The sequence below is a fragment of the Rhinoderma darwinii genome, chromosome 4 (assembly GCF_050947455.1).
Source record: "Rhinoderma darwinii isolate aRhiDar2 chromosome 4, aRhiDar2.hap1, whole genome shotgun sequence".
NCBI lineage: Eukaryota > Metazoa > Chordata > Amphibia > Anura > Rhinodermatidae > Rhinoderma > Rhinoderma darwinii.
Genome location: NC_134690.1, coordinates 237,153,348 through 237,176,433, shown reverse-complemented (window position 1 = coordinate 237,176,433; position 23,086 = coordinate 237,153,348). Strand labels below are relative to the sequence as shown.

At 42.3% G+C, this 23,086-nt stretch overlaps 1 protein-coding gene across 1 annotated transcript in view; it reads left to right on the top strand.

The window, feature by feature from the left end:
• Positions 1–21,796, top strand: part of FRK (fyn related Src family tyrosine kinase) — a 124,292-nt gene extending 102,496 nt beyond the window's left edge. The window contains exons 6-8 of the mRNA XM_075864234.1: positions 14,852–15,033; positions 15,570–15,729; positions 21,554–21,796. Of these exons, the coding sequence (XP_075720349.1) occupies positions 14,852–15,033; positions 15,570–15,729; positions 21,554–21,756 (545 nt within the window). The 3' untranslated portion in view covers positions 21,757–21,796. The remainder of the gene's footprint in view (positions 1–14,851; positions 15,034–15,569; positions 15,730–21,553) is intronic.
• Positions 21,797–23,086: the final 1,290 nt, after the last annotated feature.

The window sequence follows — 23,086 nt, the reverse complement described above, 5'->3', positions numbered from 1 at the left end:
AGCACGTGGTGCTTTTCTGTTTTCATTCATATTTTTACTACTGTAGCGCGCGTCACCCGGAAGTACTTCCGTGTGCCGAGCGCGTTTTGCACGCACCCATTGACTTCAATGGGTGCGTGATGCGTGAAACACAGGCAAATATAGGACATGTCATGAGTTTCACACAGCGCACATACGCTGCGTGAAATTCACTGACAGTCTGAAGGCCCCATTCATTAACATAGGTCCGTGCCACGCGCGTGAAAATCATGCGCGTAGCACGGACGTATTATACGTTCGTGTGAATAAGGCCTTAGAGACGGGAAGTCTTTGGAAAGATGCGACAATCCTTCCTGTCAGTGAACAGGAAAAATCTAAATCATCTGCACTATCTAATGCAGAATTGAAGCCCAATGTCAAGAAACTGAAATAAAATGATACTCCCAGTTAGTGAATAGTAGCAGGCTTACATAGTAGTCAATCCTCTGAGCTAAACAGAGCCGAAGCAACTTTCTCTCCTGTCCCAGATCAAAGGCTCTTTCTTAGAGGGGCTGTCTCATGAAGATAACTGTTTTAAACATAAGCACGCCCGTCAATCAGCTGATCACTCTGGGTTTGGCTTTTATAGCCCATCTAACCGTCTCTAGGCATAAATTTACTCTAGGGAAATGTAGTGTTACATGATGGCCATTTAAATAAATGGCTTATTATGTAACAAATGGATTGACTAGGTCTGCTAGAATGAGAGACGGTTTTAATGAGCGACTTCACTCTGGCTTATAGAGGGGGTCCCGAATGGGAAATACCCCTCTATGACATCCATATGTAAAAGTAAAACCCTTAACTTTTTAAGGACTGGGCCAATTTTGGCCATGAGGACCAGAAAAATGTTTGGGATTTTTGCTCTTTGCATCCCGACACCATTACTTTTTAAGTTTTCATCCAACATGGCTGTATAACAGTACGGCCTTTTTTTTTTTTTTTTTTTTTTTTTTTGCAGGACGAGTTGTAATTTTATGTAGGTGTCTTTTCTTTGGTACATATACATTTAGATGGTACATAAGTTTGATTTATATTAATTTTGTCAAAAATGGAGAAAAAAAACAGTTCCACTGCAGTTTTTTTTTTTTTTTTACAGCATACACTGATAATTATAAATGATGCCATAAATTTATTGTGCAAGTTGTTACGGTCGTGATGATACTAAATATGTGTATATTATTTTATGTTTTGGGACTTATTATTTATTAAAGTTTAATACATTTTTGATAAAGTTTATAGTAAAAAAATGTGCATTGTGTGTATTTTTTAAACTGATTTATTTTTTTGTAGCATTGCTTTGTTTTTCATTCTTTTTTTTCTCTAATCTCATAGGGGGATTTTTAATTTTGATCTTTATTTTTTAACTATAATGTACTGGCATATATCTATCTTTATCTTTGCGGAAGGAGAGTTCTCCCTTGTTGAGGGAGAACTCCATGAAGAAGCAGAACTCTGTATCAGTGATACATGTTGGGCCTTAGCTGTAGTGTATGCTTTGACCAGACTAACTTTTTTTTCTCCCTGGACTCTCTGCATTCCGCATAACCGATAATTCTTCTCCCACCCAACTAGGTTAGGCTTATGGTCTTGTATTTTGTGGGTATTTACTTAGTCACACTTCGGAATGTTAACCCCTTTAGGACACAGCCTGTTTTGGCCTTGTGGACACAGATGATTTTTTCCAATCTGACATGTGTCAATTTATGTGGTAATAACTCCGGAATGCTTTTACCTATCCAAGCGATTCTGAGATTGTTTTCTCGTGACATATTGTATTTTATGTTAGTGAAAAAATTTAGTCGATAAATTCAATATTTATTTGTGAAAAACTTCAAATTTTAGCAAAAATTTGCATTTTTCTAAATTTAAATGTATTTGCTTGTAAAACAGATAGTAATACCACACAAAATAGTTACTAGTTAACATCCCCCATATGTCTACTTTATGTTTGCATCATTTCTTTTCACGTACTTTTATTTTTCTAGGACGTTACGAGGCTTAGAACTTTAGCAGCAATTTCTCATATTTTCAATAAAATTTCAAAAGGCCATTTTTTCACGGACCAGTTCAGTTCTGAAGTGGCTTTGAGGGCCTTATATATTAGAAAGTCCCCATAAATCACCCCATTTTGAAAACTGCACCCCTCAAGGTATTCAAAACCACATTTAGAAAGTATTTTAACCCTTTAGGCGTTTCACAGGAATTAAGGCAAAGTAGAGGTGAAATTTACAAATTTCATTTTTTTTGCCGAAATTCATTTGTAATAAAAAAAAATCTGTAACACAGAAGGTTTTACCAGAGAAACACAACTCAATATTTATTGCCCAGATTCTGCAGATTTTAGAAATATCCAACATGTGGCCCTAGTGTCCTAATGGACTGAAACACAGGCCGCAGAAGCAAAGGAGCACCTAGTGGATTTTGGGGCCTCCTTTTTTTAGGAATATATTTTAGGCACCATGTCAGGTTTGAGGAGGTCTTGTGGTACCTAAACAGTCGAAACCCCCCAAAAGTGACCCCATTTTGGAAACTACACCCCTCAAGGCATTTTTCTAGGGGTATAGTTAGCATTTTGACCCCACAGTTTTTTTGCAGAATTTAGTGGAATTAGTCTGTGAAGATGAAAATCGCCTATTTTTCTGTGGAAACATAGAATTTTTTCATTTTTACAAGGAATAAAGGAGAAAAAGTCGCCCAACATTTGTAAAGCAATTTTTCCCGACTACGGCAATACCCCATATGTGGTCGTAAACTGATGTTTGGACCCACAGCAGGGCTCAGGAGGCAAGGAGCGCCTTTTGGATTTTGGAGCGCAGATCTTGCTGGATTGGTTTTCAGTGCCATGTCGGGTTTGCAACGCCCCGGAGGGACCAAAACAGTGGAAACCCCCTAAAAGTGACCCTATTTTGGAATCTACACCCCTCAAGGAATTTTTCTAGGTGTATAGTGAGCATTTTTGCCCCTCAGCATCTTTTTTGAGCTAAGGTGACCAAAAAACTGCGATTTTGGCACTTTAAATTCTTTATTTATTACAGCCTTCACCGTGCGCAATAAATTACGCTTTACTTTATTCTGCTGGTCGGTATGATTACGCCGATACCATATGTGTATAGTTTTTTTTAAGTTTTGCAGCGTTTGCACAATAAAATTAAGTTTCTATAAAATAATTTATTTTCTGGGACACGCTATTCTGAGTCGTAACTTTTTTATTTTTTCGTCAAAAAAGCTGTGGGAGGTCTTGTTTTTTGCGGGACGGGTTGTAGTTTTTATTGGTACGATTTTGGGGTAAATACAACTTTTTGATCACTTTTTATTCTATATCTTGGGAGGGGTGGTGACCAAAAAATAGCGATGCTGACAGTGTTCCATTTATTTTGTTTATTTTGTTTGCGGCGTTCACCGTGCGGAAAAATGAACATTATAGTTTCATAGTTTGGATCGTTACGAACACGGTGATACCAAATATGTGTACTTTTTTTTTAACGGTTTCATTTTTTCCCTGTAATAAACTTATTATAGGAAAACAAAACCTTTTATTTTTACACTTTTATAAAACATTTTTATTAACTTTTTTTTACTTTTTACACTTTATATTTTTGTTTATTAACTTTTTTTTTTACTTTTTACACTTTCGTTTTTTGACCTGCAGCTCTGATCGCTGCTAGAATACATTATACTACCTAGGTAGTGTAACGTATTCCAACTGTCAGTGTGACGTCACAGTCACTCTGACAGTTGGTCTACGAGGATCAGCAGAGGCTGATGCTCATAGGCTGACAAACATGGCAGACTTGGGGGCCGTTGTCTGGCCCCCGGGTGCCATCACAAGCATCAGAAGCCCCCACGATTGCATGGGGGCGGCTGATGTGCTACAAACCCGCTACATGCGGAGATCGCAATCGAGCCCCGCATGTAACGGGTTAATTGCCGAAATCAGCGGCGATGAGCCGCTGATCGGCAACACTGGAGTGTCAGCTGTCGGGGACAGCTGATCGCCAAGTTCCCGATGCACACTGTCGCCGACAGTGTGCCATCGGGAACGACACAGTGACTTCCTGTCACTCTGACAGGAAGCCTATCAGGACCAGCCGAAGGTTGGTCCTGATGGGCTTCCGTCCATGGCAGACCCGGAAGCCATTGTTTGGCTTCCGTTTACCATAGTAACTATCGGCAAACCCCGCGATTTCGGACCGGGGTCTGCCGATATGTTAGAAACCCCCAAAATTTGGCGATTGCACATGATCGCCGAATTTAAGGGGTTAATTCGCCGAAACCAGCGGCAAAGGACCGCTGGTCGGCAAGAGTGGAGTGTCAGCTGTCGGCGACAGCTGACCTCCCGTTTCCCGGTGCACACTGTCGCCGACAGTTTGCACCGGGAAAAACTCAGTAACTGTACGTCCTCGTGCGGGAAGTAACCTCCCGCGACGACGGACAGTTACGTCCTGGTGCGGATAGGGGTTAATATCCTTTTTTTTCTTTTTAAGCACTTTGCAATTTATACTTGACCAAGGACCACTTTATGATCTTGTCGAATGGGGAGATTGACTTGCTAACTATTAATTTTTTATCTTTGGAATGGTCACCCCCATATCTTGGGTTATTGCTACAGTAGGGTCACATTATTGTCTGTAACCCTTGTGTATGAGTTCCTTTTTTATTAGATGTTTTAAACTGTTCGTGGGTGTATTGTTCGTACTTCAATAAAGTGTTTATATGTTTCTTCACCTTGACTACTGTGGGTGTGGGTGGGGTTGCTTATTGTATGTAATTATACACTGGTGTTGCACCCCAAGATTCATTATTTTTGCTAGAAATGCCCACCATTTTCTTGTGGCCTAGTATATTCTTGGATCACTGGTCGAAAGGAACCATATATCAAAGAAGGACTTAGTAAGTCATTGATAAGTTGACATGTTGTGATTGGCTACTTACAGTATATTTAAAGGAACACCCCAGGAAGAACTTGTACATTGTGTTATAACTTGTTATGTGCATGAGGGGAAGGTGCCTGACACAGTCAATGATTTAAAGAACACTAGAAATAAACCCTGTGCCATGCGCCACAAATTCAAGCACTGCACTAGGCATAACACAGTGTAATGAGTTTTACCCAAACTGTTCCTTTAAATATAGATTTCTTCTTGGCTGTAGATATGGAAAACTACTCCATGTGTAGTATCAGTAACATTACCCTGCTTTGTCATCTGTTCTGGTAGATATTCATGTAGTTTACCTTATTGTACAGATAAAGAACTTATCTAGAAAGATATTACAAAATTTTCCATAAATCCATATCTTTGCATACATTGGCTTGACAATTACATTGGGATGGAGGATCAGACTGTGCAGGGCCTCCTTTATAAAGACAGTTTTTCAGTAGTTGGTTTCTACATGTTAGCTTTCACCTATTATTCCTCATGCAGGCTTTTGTGTACATCTTTCCAATCAATGTGTGTTGTAAAAAGGATTTTAACAGTTTTTTTCTAAAGTGCAATGCACATTGGCTTATTTGATCACTGACACATTGAGAAAACTGGGCTCTATTAAATTAAAAGGTCAAACCAATAAGGAATAATTGTTGCCGAAAAGCCCTATTAATTATATCACAATTACAAGACGACTGCAGTTCAGCAAGTTCACAGTAACAGTAAAGTCTCTTTACCTTGAAAAATGTGGATGCATTTGTTCCTGGTTGAAATTGTATTGCTTTGTACTAGACAAGGCTGTGAAATATAGCAGTTTTGGGAAAGAAATGTTATAGAAATTTAATGAATTACTCTGGAAATAACAAAACTTAGGCTATTAGCAGAATATCAATTACTTACAGCTCAAATGAATGGCGCTATCCCAATAATAAAAACAACCTGATTGCTTGTCATGGGTTATTCATTGTCGATCTTATGGTTAGGTCTAAACTCTTAGATGTAAAGTGATCTGTGCACTGTAAAAGAGCAATGTATCACGAAATTGGTATTTTATATAGATACGCAAATATATATATATATAAAAAAAATAATTATATATATATATATATATATATATATATATACTGTATATATATACAATTTGATCAAAATGTGCACTAAGAACCTCCTTATTGTAAGTAGATTTATATATAGTGGCTTAGGTGGCATTAGTGTTCACAGTGTGCTGTCGTCATTTTCTTGTGTGCTGTATAAATTTGCAGTCACCTGTATACACGTTTTGTTTAATTTTGTCGTAATGTGCTGTTCAAACTTTTGTGTTGTTTATGTGATCCATATATGTCGGGTTAGTGACTGCCTCCATTTTTTGATCTTGCACTCCTCCAATTCTGCCCTGTGTGATTTAAATTAGTTTATTGCTGGTTCCTACCATCCCCAAGTATATATAGGCTTAGTCCCAGTTCTGGGTGTATGTTCAGAGTAGGTTCCCACCTATGGAGGACGCCTTGTCCTGGCAGGTGGGCTCACACAATTTGATTAAAATGTGCACTAAGAACCTCCCTATTGTAAGTATATTTAGCAGTAATGCATATTTCTTTATATTTAGCGGTTTAGATGACATTGGTGTTTGTAGTGTGCTGTCTGCATTTTTTTGTGTGCTATATATATATAAAAGAAATCATAGGACAAAAGAACGGCACCAGGACTTCAATGCAGATGAAACGCAGTTGCCTCATTCATCTCAAGTGAATAAAGCAACCGTATTTCATCTTTATTTAAGTCCTGGTGCCATTTCTTTGTCCTATGATTTCTTCTACAAGTTCATTGGGGAGGTGATTCATCCTCTGGTAACGTGCACATGGCCTATTATTTAGCTATGTTGGACTGCTGTGTTCATCTGTGTCTGGACTTTATATGTACATACATATATATATAGCAGACAAAAAATGGCGACAGCACACTGTGAACACCAATGTAACCTAAACCACTAAATATAAATATATATGCATTACTGCTAAATCTACTTACAATAGGGAGGTTCTTGGTGCACATTTTGATCAAAAAGTGTTGCCCACCTGCCACGACAAGGCGACCTCTATAAGGTGGGGACCTACTCTGCACATACACCCAGAACTGGGACTAAGTCTACATATATATCTGGGGATGGTAGGAACCAGCATTAAACTAATTAAAATCACCCAGGGCAGAATGGGTGGAGTGCAAGAACAAAAAATGGAGGCAGTTACTAACCCCACATATATGGATCACATAAACAACACAAAAGTTTGAACAGCACATTCCAACAAAATGATATAAAATGTGTATGCAGGTGCAAGGACATCTGTGACATGTACATATATATATACACACACACGTACGTACGTACGTACGTACGTACGTACGTACGTACGTACGTACGTACGTGTGTAAATTATGCAAAAACTTCCCCAGGTAGCATTGGCCTAAACACTTCCTACCAGCTGGATCTCTGCAAGTAGAATCATTACCTTCCGAGAGTAAGTACATATGTCATTTAACACTGCCAACCAGAACCCTACTTTGTACTGCTGAGGAGCAACTACTCAGAGTGTAAAGGATCTGCCAGGCACAGCTTCGGGGTTAACGCCCATAGATAATCAGTCTGCACCTGCTTCTATGTCTGTGAGACTGACTCCATCTTCCACCACTCAGGGTGGCAGGCTTAGGAGTGGGAGAACCTATCACAGCCTGGCCAGACGGAGCTAGCTCCCGCCCTCTGTCTATTTATACCTGCCTTTCCTGTTCCTCCTTTGCTTGTGATTCTTCTCGTTTGGTTTCCTGGCCCTGCTGCAGCTTCTTGTACCATTGTCCTTGCTTCATATTGACCCCGGCTTGCTGACTACTCTCCTGCTCTGCGTTTGGTACCTCGTACACTCCTGGTTTGACTCGGCTTGTTTACTATTCTTCTGCTCTGCGTTTGGCAACTCGTACTCTCCTGGTTTGACTCGGCTTGTTCACTTCTCTTGTTGCTCACGGTGTTGCCGTGGGCAACTGCCCCTTTCTCCCCCTAGCTCTGTGTACCCTTGTCTGTTTGTCTGTCGTGCACTTATTGAGTGTAGGGACCGTCGCCCAGTTGTACCCCGTCGCCTAGGGCGGGTCATTGCAAGTAGGCAGGGACTGAGTGGTGGGTAGATTAGGGCTCACTTGTCTGTCTCCCCACCCCCGTCATTACATAATCACAAGCCCATACCTAGTCTACCCTGGTCCCTGACACCACTATGGACCCCCTTGAGACCCTGGCTCAGCAAATGCAGGGTCTCTCCCTACAGGTCCAGGCCCTGGCTCAGAGGGTCAACCAGCCTGATGCTACCATGGTAGTCCCCCTCACCTCACCTCTTGAACCCCACCTCAAGTTGCCCGACCGGTTCTCAGGGGACCGGAAGACTTTTCTCTCCTTTCGGGAGAGTTGTAGGCTCTATTTTCGTTTAAAGCCCCACTCCTCAGGTTCTGAGAGCCAGCGGGTGGGTATAATTATGTCCCGGCTCCAGGAAGGGCCCCAAGAATGGGCCTTATCCTTGGCTCCTGACGCCCCTGAACTTTCCTCCGTTGATCTTTTCTTTTCTGCTCTCGGACTCATCTATGACGAGACTGACAAGACTGCTTTTGCCGAGAGTCAGCTGGTGACCTTACGTCAGGGTAAGAGACCTGTTGAGGAGTATTGCTCTGACTTTAGGAAGTGGTGCGTAGCTTCTCGGTGGAATGACCCTGCCTTAAGGTGCCAGTTTAGGTTGGGTCTGTCGAACGCCCTGAAAGATCTGCTAGTTAGTTATCCCTCTTCTGACTCCCTAGACCAGGTTATGGCTTTAGCGGTACGACTTGACCGACGTCTCAGGGAACGACGACTTGAACGTCTTGATGTTTTCTCCTCTGACTCCCCCATGATGCCTCCCGAGGTTCCGTTACTTCGTTCCTCCCCGGAAGACACGGAGGTACCGATGCAACTCGGGGCCTCCGTGTCCCCCCAACAACGTAGAGATTTCCGCAGGAAGAATGGTCTCTGCTTCTACTGTGGGGATGACAAGCATCAAGTGAACAACTGTCCTAAGCGTAAGAATGCAGCCGGAGAACTTCCGCGCCTAAGTGATCATCGGGGAGGTCACTTGGGCGCACAGGTATTTCCCGTAAATATGAAACGTAATAAAATCTTGCTTCCCTTTCAGTTCTCTTTTGGTCGTAGGTCTGCTACTGGCAGTGCCTTCGTGGATTCAGGGTCTTCTGCTAATATCATGTCTGTGGAATTTGCTATGTCTCTAGCTATGCCTTTGATTGATTTGCCTAAACCTGTCCCGGTAGTGGGTATCGACTCCACTCCTCTTGCTAATGGTTATTTGACACAGCATACCCCTGTTTTTGAACTCCTTGTTGGCTCCATGCATTTGGAGCAGTGCTCTGTACTGTTAATGCAGGGATTATCGTCCGATTTGGTTTTAGGCCTTCCCTGGTTGCAGTTGCATAATCCCACGTTTGACTGGAATTCTGGGGACCTTACCAAGTGGGGTAATGAATGCTTGACGTCATGTTTTTATGTTAATTCTATTTCTCCCCCTGAAGTGGTGAACACGCTACCTGAGTTTGTTCAGGACTTCGCTGATGTTTTCTCTAAGGAGGCCTCTGAAGTGTTACCTCCTCATAGAGAATATGATTGCGCAATCAATTTGGTACCAGGAGCTAAGCTCCCTAAGGGTAGGATATTTAATCTCTCTTGTCCCGAACGTGAAGCCATGAGAGAGTATATCCAGGAATGCCTGGCCAAGGGTTACATTCGCCCCTCTACTTCTCCGGTAGGTGCTGGCTTCTTCTTCGTAGGGAAGAAGGATGGTGGTCTTAGGCCGTGTATTGACTACCGAAGCTTGAATAAGGTCACTGTAAGGAACCAGTATCCCCTTCCTCTGATTCCTGATCTCTTTAATCAGGTTCAGGGGGCCCAATGGTTCTCTAAGTTTGATCTATGGGGGGGCGTATAACCTTATCCGCATCAAAGAGGGGGATGAGTGGAAGACTGCATTTAACACGCTCGAAGGTCATTTCGAATACCTCGTCATGCCCTTTGGGTTGTGTAATTCTCCCGCGGTCTTCCAGAATTTCATAAATGAGATTTTAAGAGACTACCTGGGGTTATTTCTTGTAGTGTACCTTGATGACATACTTGTGTTTTCCAAGGACTGGTCTTCCCACATTGAGCATGTTAGGAAGGTGCTCCAGGTCCTTCGAGAAAACAAACTGTTTGCAAAGACCGAAAAATGTGTGTTTGGGGTGCAGGAGATACCATTTTTGGGCCAAATCCTCACTCCTCATGAATTCCGCATGGACCCCGCCAAGGTCCAGGCTGTGGCGGAATGGGTCCAACCTGCCTCCCTGAAGGCGTTACAGTGCTTCCTGGGGTTCGCTAATTATTACAGGAGGTTTATTGCTAACTTCTCGGTCATCGCTAAGCCTCTTACGGATCTCACTCGCAAAGGTGCTGATCTCCTCCACTGGCCTCCTGAGGCTGTCCAGGCTTTTGAGGTCCTTAAGAAGTGCTTTATCTCGGCCCCGGTGCTGGTTCAGCCCAACCAAATGGATCCATTTATCGTGGAGGTTGACGCGTCCGAGGTGGGAGTGGGGGCTGTCTTGTCCCAGGGTACCAGGTCCCTCACCCATCTCCGTCCCTGTGCCTACTTCTCCAGGAAGTTTTCACCCACTGAGAGTAAATATGATATTGTCAACCGTGAACTCTTAGCCATTAAATGGGCATTTTAAGAGTGGCGCCACTTCCTGGAGGGGGCTAGACACCAGGTAACGGTCCTTACCGACCACAAGAATCTGGTTTTCCTAGAATCTGCCCGGAGGCTAAACCCGAGACAAGCTCGTTGGGTGTTATTTTTTGCCAGATTCAACTTTGTGGTTACCTATAGGGCTGGGTCTAAAAATGTTAAGGTTGATGCACTGTCACGTAGCTTCATGGCCAGCCCGCCTTCGGAGGAAGATCCTGCTTGTATTTTGCCTCCAGGTATAATCATTTCCGCTATTGATTCTGATTTAGTCTCTGAAATTGCGGCTGATCAAGGTTCAGCTCCTGGGAGCATTCCTGAGAACAAGCTGTTTGTTCCCCTGCAATTCCGGCTAAGGATACTTAGGGAAAATCATGACTCTGCACTATCTGGCCATCCAGGCATCCTGGGTACCAAGCACCTCATTGCCAGAAACTATTGGTGGCCTGGGTTGCCTAAAGACGTTAAGGCCTACGTCGCCGCTTGTGAAGTTTGTGCTAGGTCCAAGACTCCCAGGTCCCGACCAGCGGGCTTCTATGTTCTTTGCCCATTCCCCAGATACCTTGGACCCATATCTCCATGGATTTTATCACCGATTTGCCTCCATCTCAAGGCAAGTCGGTGGTGTGGGTTGTAGTAGACCGCTTCAGTAAGATGTGCCACTTTGTGCCCCTCAAAAAACTACCCAATGCTAAGACGTTAGCTACCTTGTTTGTCAAACACATCCTGCGTCTCCATGGGGTCCCTGTCAATATTGTTTCTGATAGAGGGGTACAGTTTGTTTCATTGTTTTGGAGAGCCTTCTGTAAAAAGTTGGAGATTGATCTGTCCTTCTCCTCTGCCTTCCATCCTGAAACTAATGGCCAAACTGAGAGGACTAATCAATCTCTAGAACAATATTTAAGGTGTTTTATCTCTGACTGTCAATATGAATGGGTCTCATTCATTCCCCTCGCCGAATTTTCCCTTAATAACCGGGTCAGTAACTCCTCAGGAGTCTCCCCCTTTTTCTGTAATTTTGGGTTTAATCCATGGTTCTCTTCCGTTTCACCTGGTAGTTCCAACAATCCCGAGGTAGAGGTCGTTCATCGAGAACTGTGCACAGTCTGGGCTCAGGTTCAGAAGAACCTAGAGGCGTCCCAGAGCATACAAAAAACTCAGGCAGATAGAAAACGTTCTGCTAACCCCTTGTTTATGGTCGGGGATCTGGTGTGGCTATCGTCTAAAAATTTGCGCCTTAAGGTCCCGTCCAAGAAGTTTGCTCCCCGGTTTATAGGGCCGTACAAGGTCATTGAAGTCCTCAATCCTGTCTCCTTCCGACTGGAGTTGCCCCCATCTTTTCGAGTACACGACGTGTTCCATGCCTCCCTCCTTAAACGCTGCTCCCCGTCCTTGGCTCCCTCGAGGAAACCTCCGGTCCCTGTTCTCACCCCTGAGGGGGCAGAATTCGAGGTGGCCAAGATTGTGGACAGCAGGATGGTCCAAGGCTCCCTCCAGTACCTGGTCCATTGGAGAGGATACGGGCCTGAGGAGAGGACTTGGGTACCCGCTCTGGATGTTCACGCTGGGATATTGGTCAGGAGGTTTCACCTTCGTTTCCCCAGTAAACCAGGTCCACTTAGAAAGGGTCCGGTGGCCCCTCATAAAAGGGGGGGTACTGTAAAGGATCTGCCAGGCACAGCTTCGGGGTTAACGCCCATAGATAATCAGTCTGCACCTGTTTCTATGTCTGTGAGACTGACTCCATCTTCCACCACTCAGGGTGGCAGGCTTAGGAGTGGGAGAACCTATCACAGCCTGGCCAGACGGAGCTAGCTCCCGCCCTCTGTCTATTTATACCTGCCTTTCCTGTTCCTCCTTTGCTTGTGATTCTTCTCGTTTGGTTTCCTGGCCCTGCTGCAGCTTCTTGTACCATTGTCCTTGCTTCATATTGACCCCGGCTTGCTGACTACTCTCCTGCTCTGTGTTTGGTACCTCGTACACTCCTGGTTTGACTCGGCTTGTTTACTACTCTTCTGCTTTGTGTTTGGCACCTCGTACTCTCCTGGTTTGACTCGGCTTGTTCACTTCTCTTGTTGCTCACGGTGTTGCCGTGGGCAACTGCCCCTTTCTCCCCCTAGCTCTGTGTACCCTTGTCTGTTTGTCTGTCGTGCACTTATTGAGCGTAGGGACCGTCGCCCAGTTGTACCCCATCGCCTAGGGCGGGTCGTTGCAAGTAGGCAGGGACTGAGTGGTGGGTAGATTAGGGCTCACTTGTCTGTCTCCCCACCCCCGTCATTACACAGAGACATTTATGTCTACAGAGAGGTGTCCCTAGTTTGGATGATAACCTGAGTTGTGTTTTGAGAGCTATTTTGCATGGGTATTCAGTTAAAATGCTTGATGGTTATGTTTGATCTTTTTGCATATACTTTTTGATTTACCTACAGCAATATTAAAATTAACTCTTTCTTAGTGTTCTGTCGATAGCTGTTTGTGTGTTCCGCTCTCTGAGTGTGATAGTTCTTTATCTGTGCAGAACAGTGGCACAAGGGTTGACATTTTTGTCTTGCTTTACTGAAGTTATGGTTCGATTGTGATCAAAGCACCCATAGTGTTCATATTTTATGTTCATTTTTGTAGAAATTTTTTTTTTTGTAATTTTTATTTTATTTCCCACAGCTATAACTTATATATAGAAGACTTCTGGGCCATGTTAAAAAATAGTATAATTCTTAGATAAAAAGGTCATAATTCTTATTCTGTACTAAAGCATGAAAAATAGTAAATATTTTTTAAAATTTTTACTCATATTTTTAAAATGTGTTCAGTGATCCTAAATAGAATTATAAAATGGGTTGGACTTAATCTATGTTTTAGGTTGACAGTGCTGTTTAGAAAAAAAAATGCCTGTTGTTGTGGCACATGTCAGTAACAAAGCTGATCTAGGTGTAGTTAAACTCATCAGCTCTGAAACATTGGGGTCATAGATCACATGACTAGTTACAATACTCCCTGTATTGAATGCAGGAACCCACAATCACAACGTAGGGTGTCTGGCTGCTACTGAGTAATTTTGCAGCCACATTTGTCACACAGTGTAAAAATATAGTGCATAGGATAAAGGGGTTCTCTGCTTTAGACAAATCCTACTTTTTAGAAGGGTCTCTTGACAATAAGTTATCTGTGGGGAAGCCTGGGAATAAGTGTTCAATTTCTCTGTAGCGCCATCACAGGGGAAATTAAGTAAAACACAGTGCCCATTTAAATTAATAGACTCTCTGTGTAATGCAGTAGAATAAGAGATGCTCTCTGTGAAGGTATGTTCACAAGGGGGATTCTGCCGCAAAATCCCCCCTCCCATTCATTTCAATGGAAGTCGGACGCTTCTTTTACCCACTAGTTGATTTTTTCAACTAGTGGGAAAAAGAAGTGTCCGGCTCGTTCTTTGGGCGGATTCCGCCCGAACCTCTCATTAGAGTCAATGGGAGGAATCTTCCTGAATAGTTCAGTGACGGATTTAGTGGTGGAATCCGCCATGCAAAATCCTCCATGTGAACAGAACTTTAGGGTGGATTAACATGTAGCAGATTTTGTGCATAAATTTCTGCAATTGACAATCAGTTCCATTCATCTGAATGGAACTTGAAAAATTCCATGCGCCTGCTGAAGAAAAAAACCCCATTCAGATGAAATTTCTGCATAAAATTGTCGCATGTTAATCCACCCTAACAGCTCTCCAATCTGGCCACAAAAATTCTCCTGCTATTAATTCGATTCCTCTAATAGGATATATAAAAATGGGGTTTCTTTACTGGACAACCCCAGCAAGACCATTAAAAATCAGTAATCATATAAAAATGAACCCTACCTTTAGATTGTTAAGTCTTTTTTGTTTTATTATTTGTTGTTACTACATAGCAAAGCTAGAGTATGGGCCCATAACATGCAACGGGTGCCATATTACAGATCCATACCACACTGATCCGTAATATGGTTGAGACAAAAAAAATTGGTCTATTGATTGTATCACACATAGTTAATAATAACTTTAAAAATGTTAGGTGCATATGACAACTGTATTTTATAAGACATAATAAAATACTAATAAATTGCTTATTTATTGCTTGATTTTAGATGATAATGGTGCGACAATCAAAATACCCCAACAGGTAGACATGGGTGCGCAAGTGGCATCAGGAATGGCATATCTGGAAACACAAAACTTCATCCACAGAGATTTAGCAGCTAGAAATGTACTTGTTGGGGAAAATAGTGTTTATAAAGTGGCTGATTTTGGACTTGCCAGAGTTTTCGAGGTAAAACTGTAAATCATGAGACATTCTATTTCTTCAAAAAACGCTTTATATTTTTTTGCTCCATGCACCATGTGTTACCAGTATATATTATAATTATCCATATGACTTCTATTGTAAAATATTTTAATACCTAAAGAAGCACTCCAGTACTAAATTGTACTATCATAATGCAACTACACACCCGATATATATTGCCACTCTTCACACCTTCATACTGACGTCAGCATGCCACCTACGCAGATGTCAGTAGCAGAAGCTCCACTACACTCCGTGGTGTCCTTAGAAAAAGCTCTCCAGATGGCTTCCGAAATTGAGCAAATTGCGGTAAAGATATATAATGCTGGAAGTAGGGAATAGATGCTGTTGTCGACTATAACTACTATATAGTGATTATTGAGTTGGAAAAAAAAGTGCTGGAGTGCTTCTTTAATAGCATTTAGAAATGCATTTTATAGCCTTTTCTTTATTCAACTCTATACTCTTTGCGAATACCAGACTCTAAAACATACCTTTCAGATTCTTTATTTCTTTTTAAGGATGATAATGTTTACCAAGCCACAAATGATACAAAACTTCCTCTGAAATGGACGGCACCAGAAGCAATACGAGGCAACAAATTCAGCGTTAAGTCTGATGTTTGGTCATTTGGTATCCTCCTTTCTGAAATAGCAACATATGGAAAGATGCCATATCCCGGTAAATTCCTCTGTAATTCTGACACTAACACGGATGTTATCTAATGATTTATGTTTTTGTTATTTAAAACCCAGTAAGACTCAAGTAATTATCTGACTTCTGAAAAAAAACAAAAACTTTGTTTACAAGCTGGTGGCACGTGTCTGCTGTAGCAAATCGGTCGCTTCAGCAGTCTCGTGCTGTATTACTGGCATCATGGCTTCCATAGCTGTGCGGTGATGCTAATAGTACGGCACGTGACTGCTAAGGCCACTGATTGGCTGCAGTGGTCACATGCCATCATTTTGTAAACAAATACCAGGGGATCTGCCAGACCGACTGCGCTGGATTAACGAAGGATCTGAAAGCTGTGTATTTTTTATTTATTTTATAAACATTTGCTTCTGTATAATTATTTTTTAAAGTCTGATAACCTCTTTAACATATTACTGTAATACTAGCGATGTGAAATGCACTAAAGGAAAGACTGACTGACTTGAACAATTTATCTTAAAGGATAGGTCCTATAAACAATTATTAGTATAGATCTTTTTTTTCCTAAAAACTTTTTATAGGAACAATCAATTAAAATGAAGCTATTTTAATACTAGGTTTTTGCAATTCTACATATATAGTATTATCCAGTGGCGTAACTACCGCTGTAGCAGCCATAGCGGCTGCTACGAGGCCCGCGGCGTGAAGGCCCCCCCCATGGCCGAAGGCTCCGCTAGCAGCCGCTAATGCTGCTACAGTGCGACGCCACTGAACACAACGGCAGAGCAGGGAGGTTTCTCCTTGCGCTGCCATTAAAGGGGTTGTTCCTACAAAACACATGTATCCATTATCCGCAGAATACGGAATACATGTGTGATCGCTGAGACCCCCAGCGATAAGGAGAACGGGGGACTGAAAGTTCTCCATGAGAAACCTCGGACTTCCGAGGTCTGTGTCGGCAGCTCCGTAGAAATGAATGGAGCACAGGTTGCGCTTGTGCGCATGCGTAACCAGCGCTTCTTTTCTTTTTTATTGAGCTGCCGGACACAGACCCCGGTAGTCCTAGGTTTCTCATGGAGAACTTCGGGGAACTTTTGGTCCCCCGTTCTACTTATCTCTGTGGGTCCCAGCGATCACACATGTATACCCTATCTTGTGCATAGGGGATACATGTCTTTTGTGGGACAAACCATAGGCTACAGGCCGTTTTTTTCGGGGTTGGGGCTGTATAGCGTTATCTACAGGGGGGCTGTATGGTGCTATATACAGGGGGATGTGTGGTGCTATGTACAGGTGGACTTTATTGTGCTATATATAGGGGGGCTGTATGGCACTATATACAGGGAGGGGGCTGTATGGCGCTATCTACAGGGGGCTGTATGGCACTATATACAGGGGGGCAGCATGGCGCTATATACAGGGGGGCTGTATGGTGCTATATACAGGGGGGCTGTATGGTGCTATATATAGAGGGGGCTATATGGCACTATATACAGGGAGGGGCTGTATGGTGCTATCTATAGGGGGGCTGTAAGATGCTATCTGCAGAGGGTCTGTTTGCCGCTATATACAGGGAGGGGGCTGTATGGCGCTATCTACAGGGGGACTGTATGACGCTATCTACAGGGGGGCCTGTATGGCCCTATATACAGGGAGGGGCTGTATGATGCTATCTACAGGGGGGCTGTATGGCGCTATCTACAGGGGGGCTGTATGGCGCTTTATACAGGGAGTGGGCTGTATGGCCCTATCTACAGGGGGGCTGTATGGTGCTATATACAGGGGGCTGTGTATGACGCCATCTACAGGGTGGCTGTATGGTGCTATCTACAGTGGGGCGCTGTGTGGCGGAATCTACAGGGAGGCATTATCTACAGGGGGGGTTGTGTGGCACCCAGGGGAGGGGGCCCCAGTCAAAAGTTTGCTATGGGGCCCAGTCTTTCCTAGTTACGCCCCTGGTATTATCATTTTGTCTATAGCTGTATTTTTAATAAAAGCATGTGCTCACACTGCCTATGCAGTGTGCAACTATATTACTGATTCCTCAGAAATAATAGCCTAATTATTTGTGGGCTTTATAGGAAAGACTAGTCACATAACTGACTAATGTCAGAATTGTATATAATGTGCAGGTCCATATGTAGAGAAATGGTCATGATCATACAAAAGAATTAGAATAATTTAAGCGGTTGTATATCTTGAGATTAGAAAAAAAATATCTACTTTCATTCCCAGAAACACCACCACTCTTGTCCATGGGTCTGGTTTGGCAGCCCAACCCCTTTCACTTGCATGGAGTTGAGTTGCTATGCTAGACACAAGGCGACTAACCAAGGATTTTTGAAAAACTGAAAACCCTTTTTACATAGTTACATAGTTAGTACGGTTGAAAAAAGACACCTGTCCATCAAGTTCAACCAAAGGATGGCATGTTGAGTTCAGAATGTGATATAAATGACATAACTTTTTGTTCTGTGGGTTGCTATGATTACGGTAATGCCAAATGTATAAAGTTTTTTTTAATGTTTTTCTACTTTTGCCTAATAAAAATTTGGTGCATTTGCAGACCCCTTACATTTTTATTTTTCCATCAACTGAGCTCTACGACTGCTTTTTTTTTGTGAGACGAGTTGTAGTTATACATTTTTTTTTGGGATATTTTTTTTTTTATTTACATCATGTGTGATTAAAATTATGTTTATTTTATCCTACTGCTCGAATGTGGTGATACCAAATATGTATATTTTTTATTTTTACACAGTATGGTGGGAAAAAGATGATTTTGTTTTCACATATATATATATATATATATATGTGTGTATATTTAAATGTAAGGTTTTTTTTACCTTTTTGTTAGTTTTTTTTTAGTTCTACTATGGGACTTGAACATCTAACCCTTTGATCGCTCATATAATACATTGAAATACTTCTGTATTGCAATGTATTGTATGTATCAGTGTAAAATTGACAGAGAGACTATTAGGCCACGTTCAGACGTGGCAAGATTGTTGTTGAATTCTGCTGCAAACAGTCCTCAGATAAATTCTGCAGAAGACATTTTTTACACTTTTTTCTATCCATTTTTAGGAAACTTAGTTCAGACGTTGCGAAAAATAACTGTGCGGAAATTAGGCTGCGGTGCAGAATTTTCCTTTCGCAGCATGCACATTATGTTGCGGAGAAGCAGTGGAGTTTCACTGCGGATTTCAGCCTTTGCAATCCAAAAACTGAAATCTGCGGCAAGTCCGCTGTGATATCTGCAACATCTGAATTACCTGTCATATATGCAAATGGTGCTGAAGATTCGCTGCGTAATTTACCCGAATCTGCACCAACATTTGCAGCAGAAAATTTCTGCCACGTGTGAACGTGGCGTTAGGCCCTGCCTCTGGCAAGACCTAATAAGCTTCCATGTATAGCATACCTGGGGTCCATTGGAAGGCCCCCGGCTGCCATAGAAACTTATTGGCACCCAGCGATTGCATTCGCCTCCTCTGTCTAACCACCTATATGACGCGATCAGCATTGACCATGGCATCAAAGGAGTTAAACAGCCTGGAATGTAGTTATCTCAAATCCCGGACATTAGAATGGAGTGTTGGCTATGTATTACAACTGACACACACAAGATATGGCGTTGGCTCAGTTCCTGAGCCCCTGCCATCACAGCGACGTAATACTACTGCAGCTCACGTTAACTAACTGCGATCTGTAATGTACTTTTACGGAGGAAGATGGGAAGGGGTTAGGCCTCATTCACACGGCAGGGTTTCCCGGCCGGGTGCCGGCCGTTCATAAATCGGCCGGCACCCGGCTGCATTAGGAATAATAGACCCCTAATGGGGCTATTCACACGACCGATTTTTTGACGGCCGGGAAAACTGGCCGTCAAAAAATAGGACATGCTCTATTTTCGGCCGGGTACCCGGCCGCCCGGCTCCCGTAGAAGTCTATGGGGCCGGGTAATACACGGCCATCACCGGGATGTGTCCCGAGTGATGGCCGGGTTTTCCGGCACTTGCGCTCTATCTCCTCCTCCTCACAGCGCAGAGTGCATGTGAGGAGGAGGAGTTGATGCCATTCGGACGAATGGCTGTGCGCTGTACACTGTGTGGCAGGGCTGGGGTGTACAGCAGGTGGAAGGGAGCGCTGCGCTGGCTCCCTTCTCCTGCTTGTTTTAAAAGCGCCCTGGCCCGGCGACACCTTCGATGGCGCCGCTAGCAGCTGCTGCTACTACTGTAGCGACGCCACTATAGCAGAGCGGGGAGGTATCTCCCCGCTCTGCTATGTGCTAGCCGCACTTTAGCTCCTTGAAGGAGCGGAATCCCCGTGTTTTTACGGGGATTCCGCTCCTGGACAGAGCGCTTAATGTCTCTGTCCATATCTGGGCAGTGACATCAGGGGAAACTCCTGAAGCGGAATCCCTGAACACATGGGGATTCCCCTTCAGGAGTTGCCACTGATGTCACTGTCCAGATCTGCCCGGTCCGGAACGGATGCAAAACTTTATGCAAACCGGCCGAGCAAAATGGCTGATTTTAACGGCCGACACTCGGGCTCGGGCGGGACCCGGTCGTGTGAATCCCGCCTTAGAGTGTTCCAAATCAGCAAACAATAGATTAATCAAAATACAAATCAGAGGTCAGTAATTAAATTTCTATATACAAGTATTATACCTACTATAATCAACAACATAAAGTTTATAGTAATTGTCCTCTGAGCCAGGAAGCATACATTGGGCCTTCTTTTAAGACAAGGCACAGGGCAGTATAGGTAAGAGGTAAGTATGCTTATGTACCACTGTTGTTATATAAATTATTACTATTATTAACTATAAAAGACCTTTTTTGGGGCAAGTCAATCACTCTCAACAAGTTTTCTATTCCACCATAAACCTATCTGTATCTTATTCCATGAACCCACCTGTATCTTATGCAGGTTAAAATTATAGGTAAATGCACAATACAGTACATGTTATACATTTATCTAGTTGGTGATTTAGCAAAACAGAATTTAGGAGATTTAGGCATAGGCTTATCGAGAAATCGCTATTACAAAGATCTGACATGTACTAGAAAAAGTCTGGAAAAAAAGATGCCAGATTAAAACAAACCCCTATAAAAATGTAGTTTCCAGAAAAACATAGTAGAGGCGCACAAATGCAAAATAAATCCAAAAGTGATTTCAGGTAATATATCTAAAAATCAACTTTTGTTTGTGAGCTATTTTTTAACTTTGAGTCACATATAATAACTACAGTGGAACCTCCTCCTTGAGTAGACCACCCTTCTAGACCACGTTTAATGCAATTTTGTGTGGTAGTTTCAAAGGCGTTTCACTGTATGTTACAACAATAACACGAAGAGTGTAAATGAATGGAATAAATCAGAAATACCATAGGGTTCATTGCTTACAAGGAGGAAAGGAAATAGTATTGATGTCTGTTCCGCATAAATGTTATTAAGTGATGTTTCATAAAACATCCGAAGCCAAACAAAACGAGTGACAATGATGAGATCACATTTTCATATAATTGAAATGATTCATCTATTATTAAAATACAGCAAAGCATTGTAAACATATTGCCATGAATTGTACTTGCATTTGAAATTTTTAATAAGAAACCCAGCATGCAAAGAGCAATTACTAATATGGTTTACCTGCAATATCATCAGCTGAGCAATTTCATGTTTTTTAATTGCTGATCATGGTCTCTTTGCTTTAACGCAAAAGACAAGGTCATCATGTATTTAAAGGAATCCCACAGCGCACGTTGATAGAAATGATTCCTTTATGTAAATTTTACAATTACATGGATTATTTTTTAACCTTTTTTATTCTTCCTGTGCAGGCATGAATGGGAGGCAGGCATTAGAAAAGCTCGAACAAGGCTACAGGATGCCTAAACCTTTCAACTGTCCCGAGGACCTTTATAACATCATGTTGGAATGTTGGAACGCAAATCCAGATAATCGGCCAACCTTTGAAACCTTACAGTGGAGGCTTGAGGATTATTTTGAAACAGAATCTTCATCTTATCATGATCCAAATTAATTTGCAACTAGATAGAATTTACAATTAGATAGAAGGCAAAGCCAAGAGACTTGATTTATATATTCTTAATACGACTAAGTGACTAATACTGAAAAAGGATAAAAAACATTTTACAATTGAAGGACAATCAAAATCAATATCATTTCAACAAGTCATTGAACTGGCTGATTACTACCTGGAGAAATTATTTACACGACAAAGACGCAGCATTTTTCCTGCGTTGCAGTTCCGTGTAACATCCGTATACAGCACTCGTCTGTGTTTTTTACGCGCGTATGTCATCCGTATCTCACGTGTTTTTTACGTCAGCAAAAAAAAAAAATGAAGGAGGTGTTTTTCTTATCATTTCATTAGCCACTGTTGCGCGAATCACGGACAGCACACAAAAGTGCGTAAATAACTTGAATGGGTGCGTGATAAGCAAAAACGCACAAAAATAGGACATGCAGTGAGTTTCACTGAAACTCGTGAAAAACACTTAATGGCCCAATTGAATTGCATAGATCCGTGTGACGTCTGTTGTTTTAACACGCATAACATGGACGTGAAATACGCTCGCCTTAGTCACACAAGTTACGCGCATTAAAACAACGGACATCACACGGACCTGTGCAATTCAATGAGGCCATTCAGACATTCAGTGTTTTTCACGCAGCGTGTGTCCGCTGCGCAAGACTCACTGCATGTCCTATTCCTGTGCGTTTTTTGCGTATCATGCACCTATTGTAGTCAATGGATGCGTGAAAATCACGGACAGCACACGGACGCACATCCATGTGCTGTCCATGATTCACACAACAATTGCTAAAGAAATGATGAGAAAAAGAAAAACACCTCATCCAGCTTTTTTTGCTGTCGTAAAAAACGCGTGAAATACGGATGACATACGCGTGTAAAAAACGCAGACGCGCATGTCACACAGAACTGCAATGCAGAAAAAACGCTGTGTTTTTTACGCAGGCAAAACGGACACGTTCGTGTGAATAAGGCCTAAAGGGTTATGTGAAGAAATAGCACTTTTATATAACATAAGCACTCCGGAAACATACTTACAGGGGGATCAAGTAAATGTCCCCTTTCTATATGTTTCCATCATCATGATGTTGCATGTTGACATACTGTACATATCCCTTGTTTGCTGTAATGTAAAATACTCTCATGAAGTGTAACTAGTGGGGCCTCAATAGATGGGACTAAATACTATCTCTTCCATCCCATTTCCCCAAAACTCAACTCTTTTCTTTTTAGAAATATTTTTTGTGTAGGTATTCAACAGCGCATCTACTAACAATACACATAGAATAACTGAGCCTGAAATGTGTAATAGCTG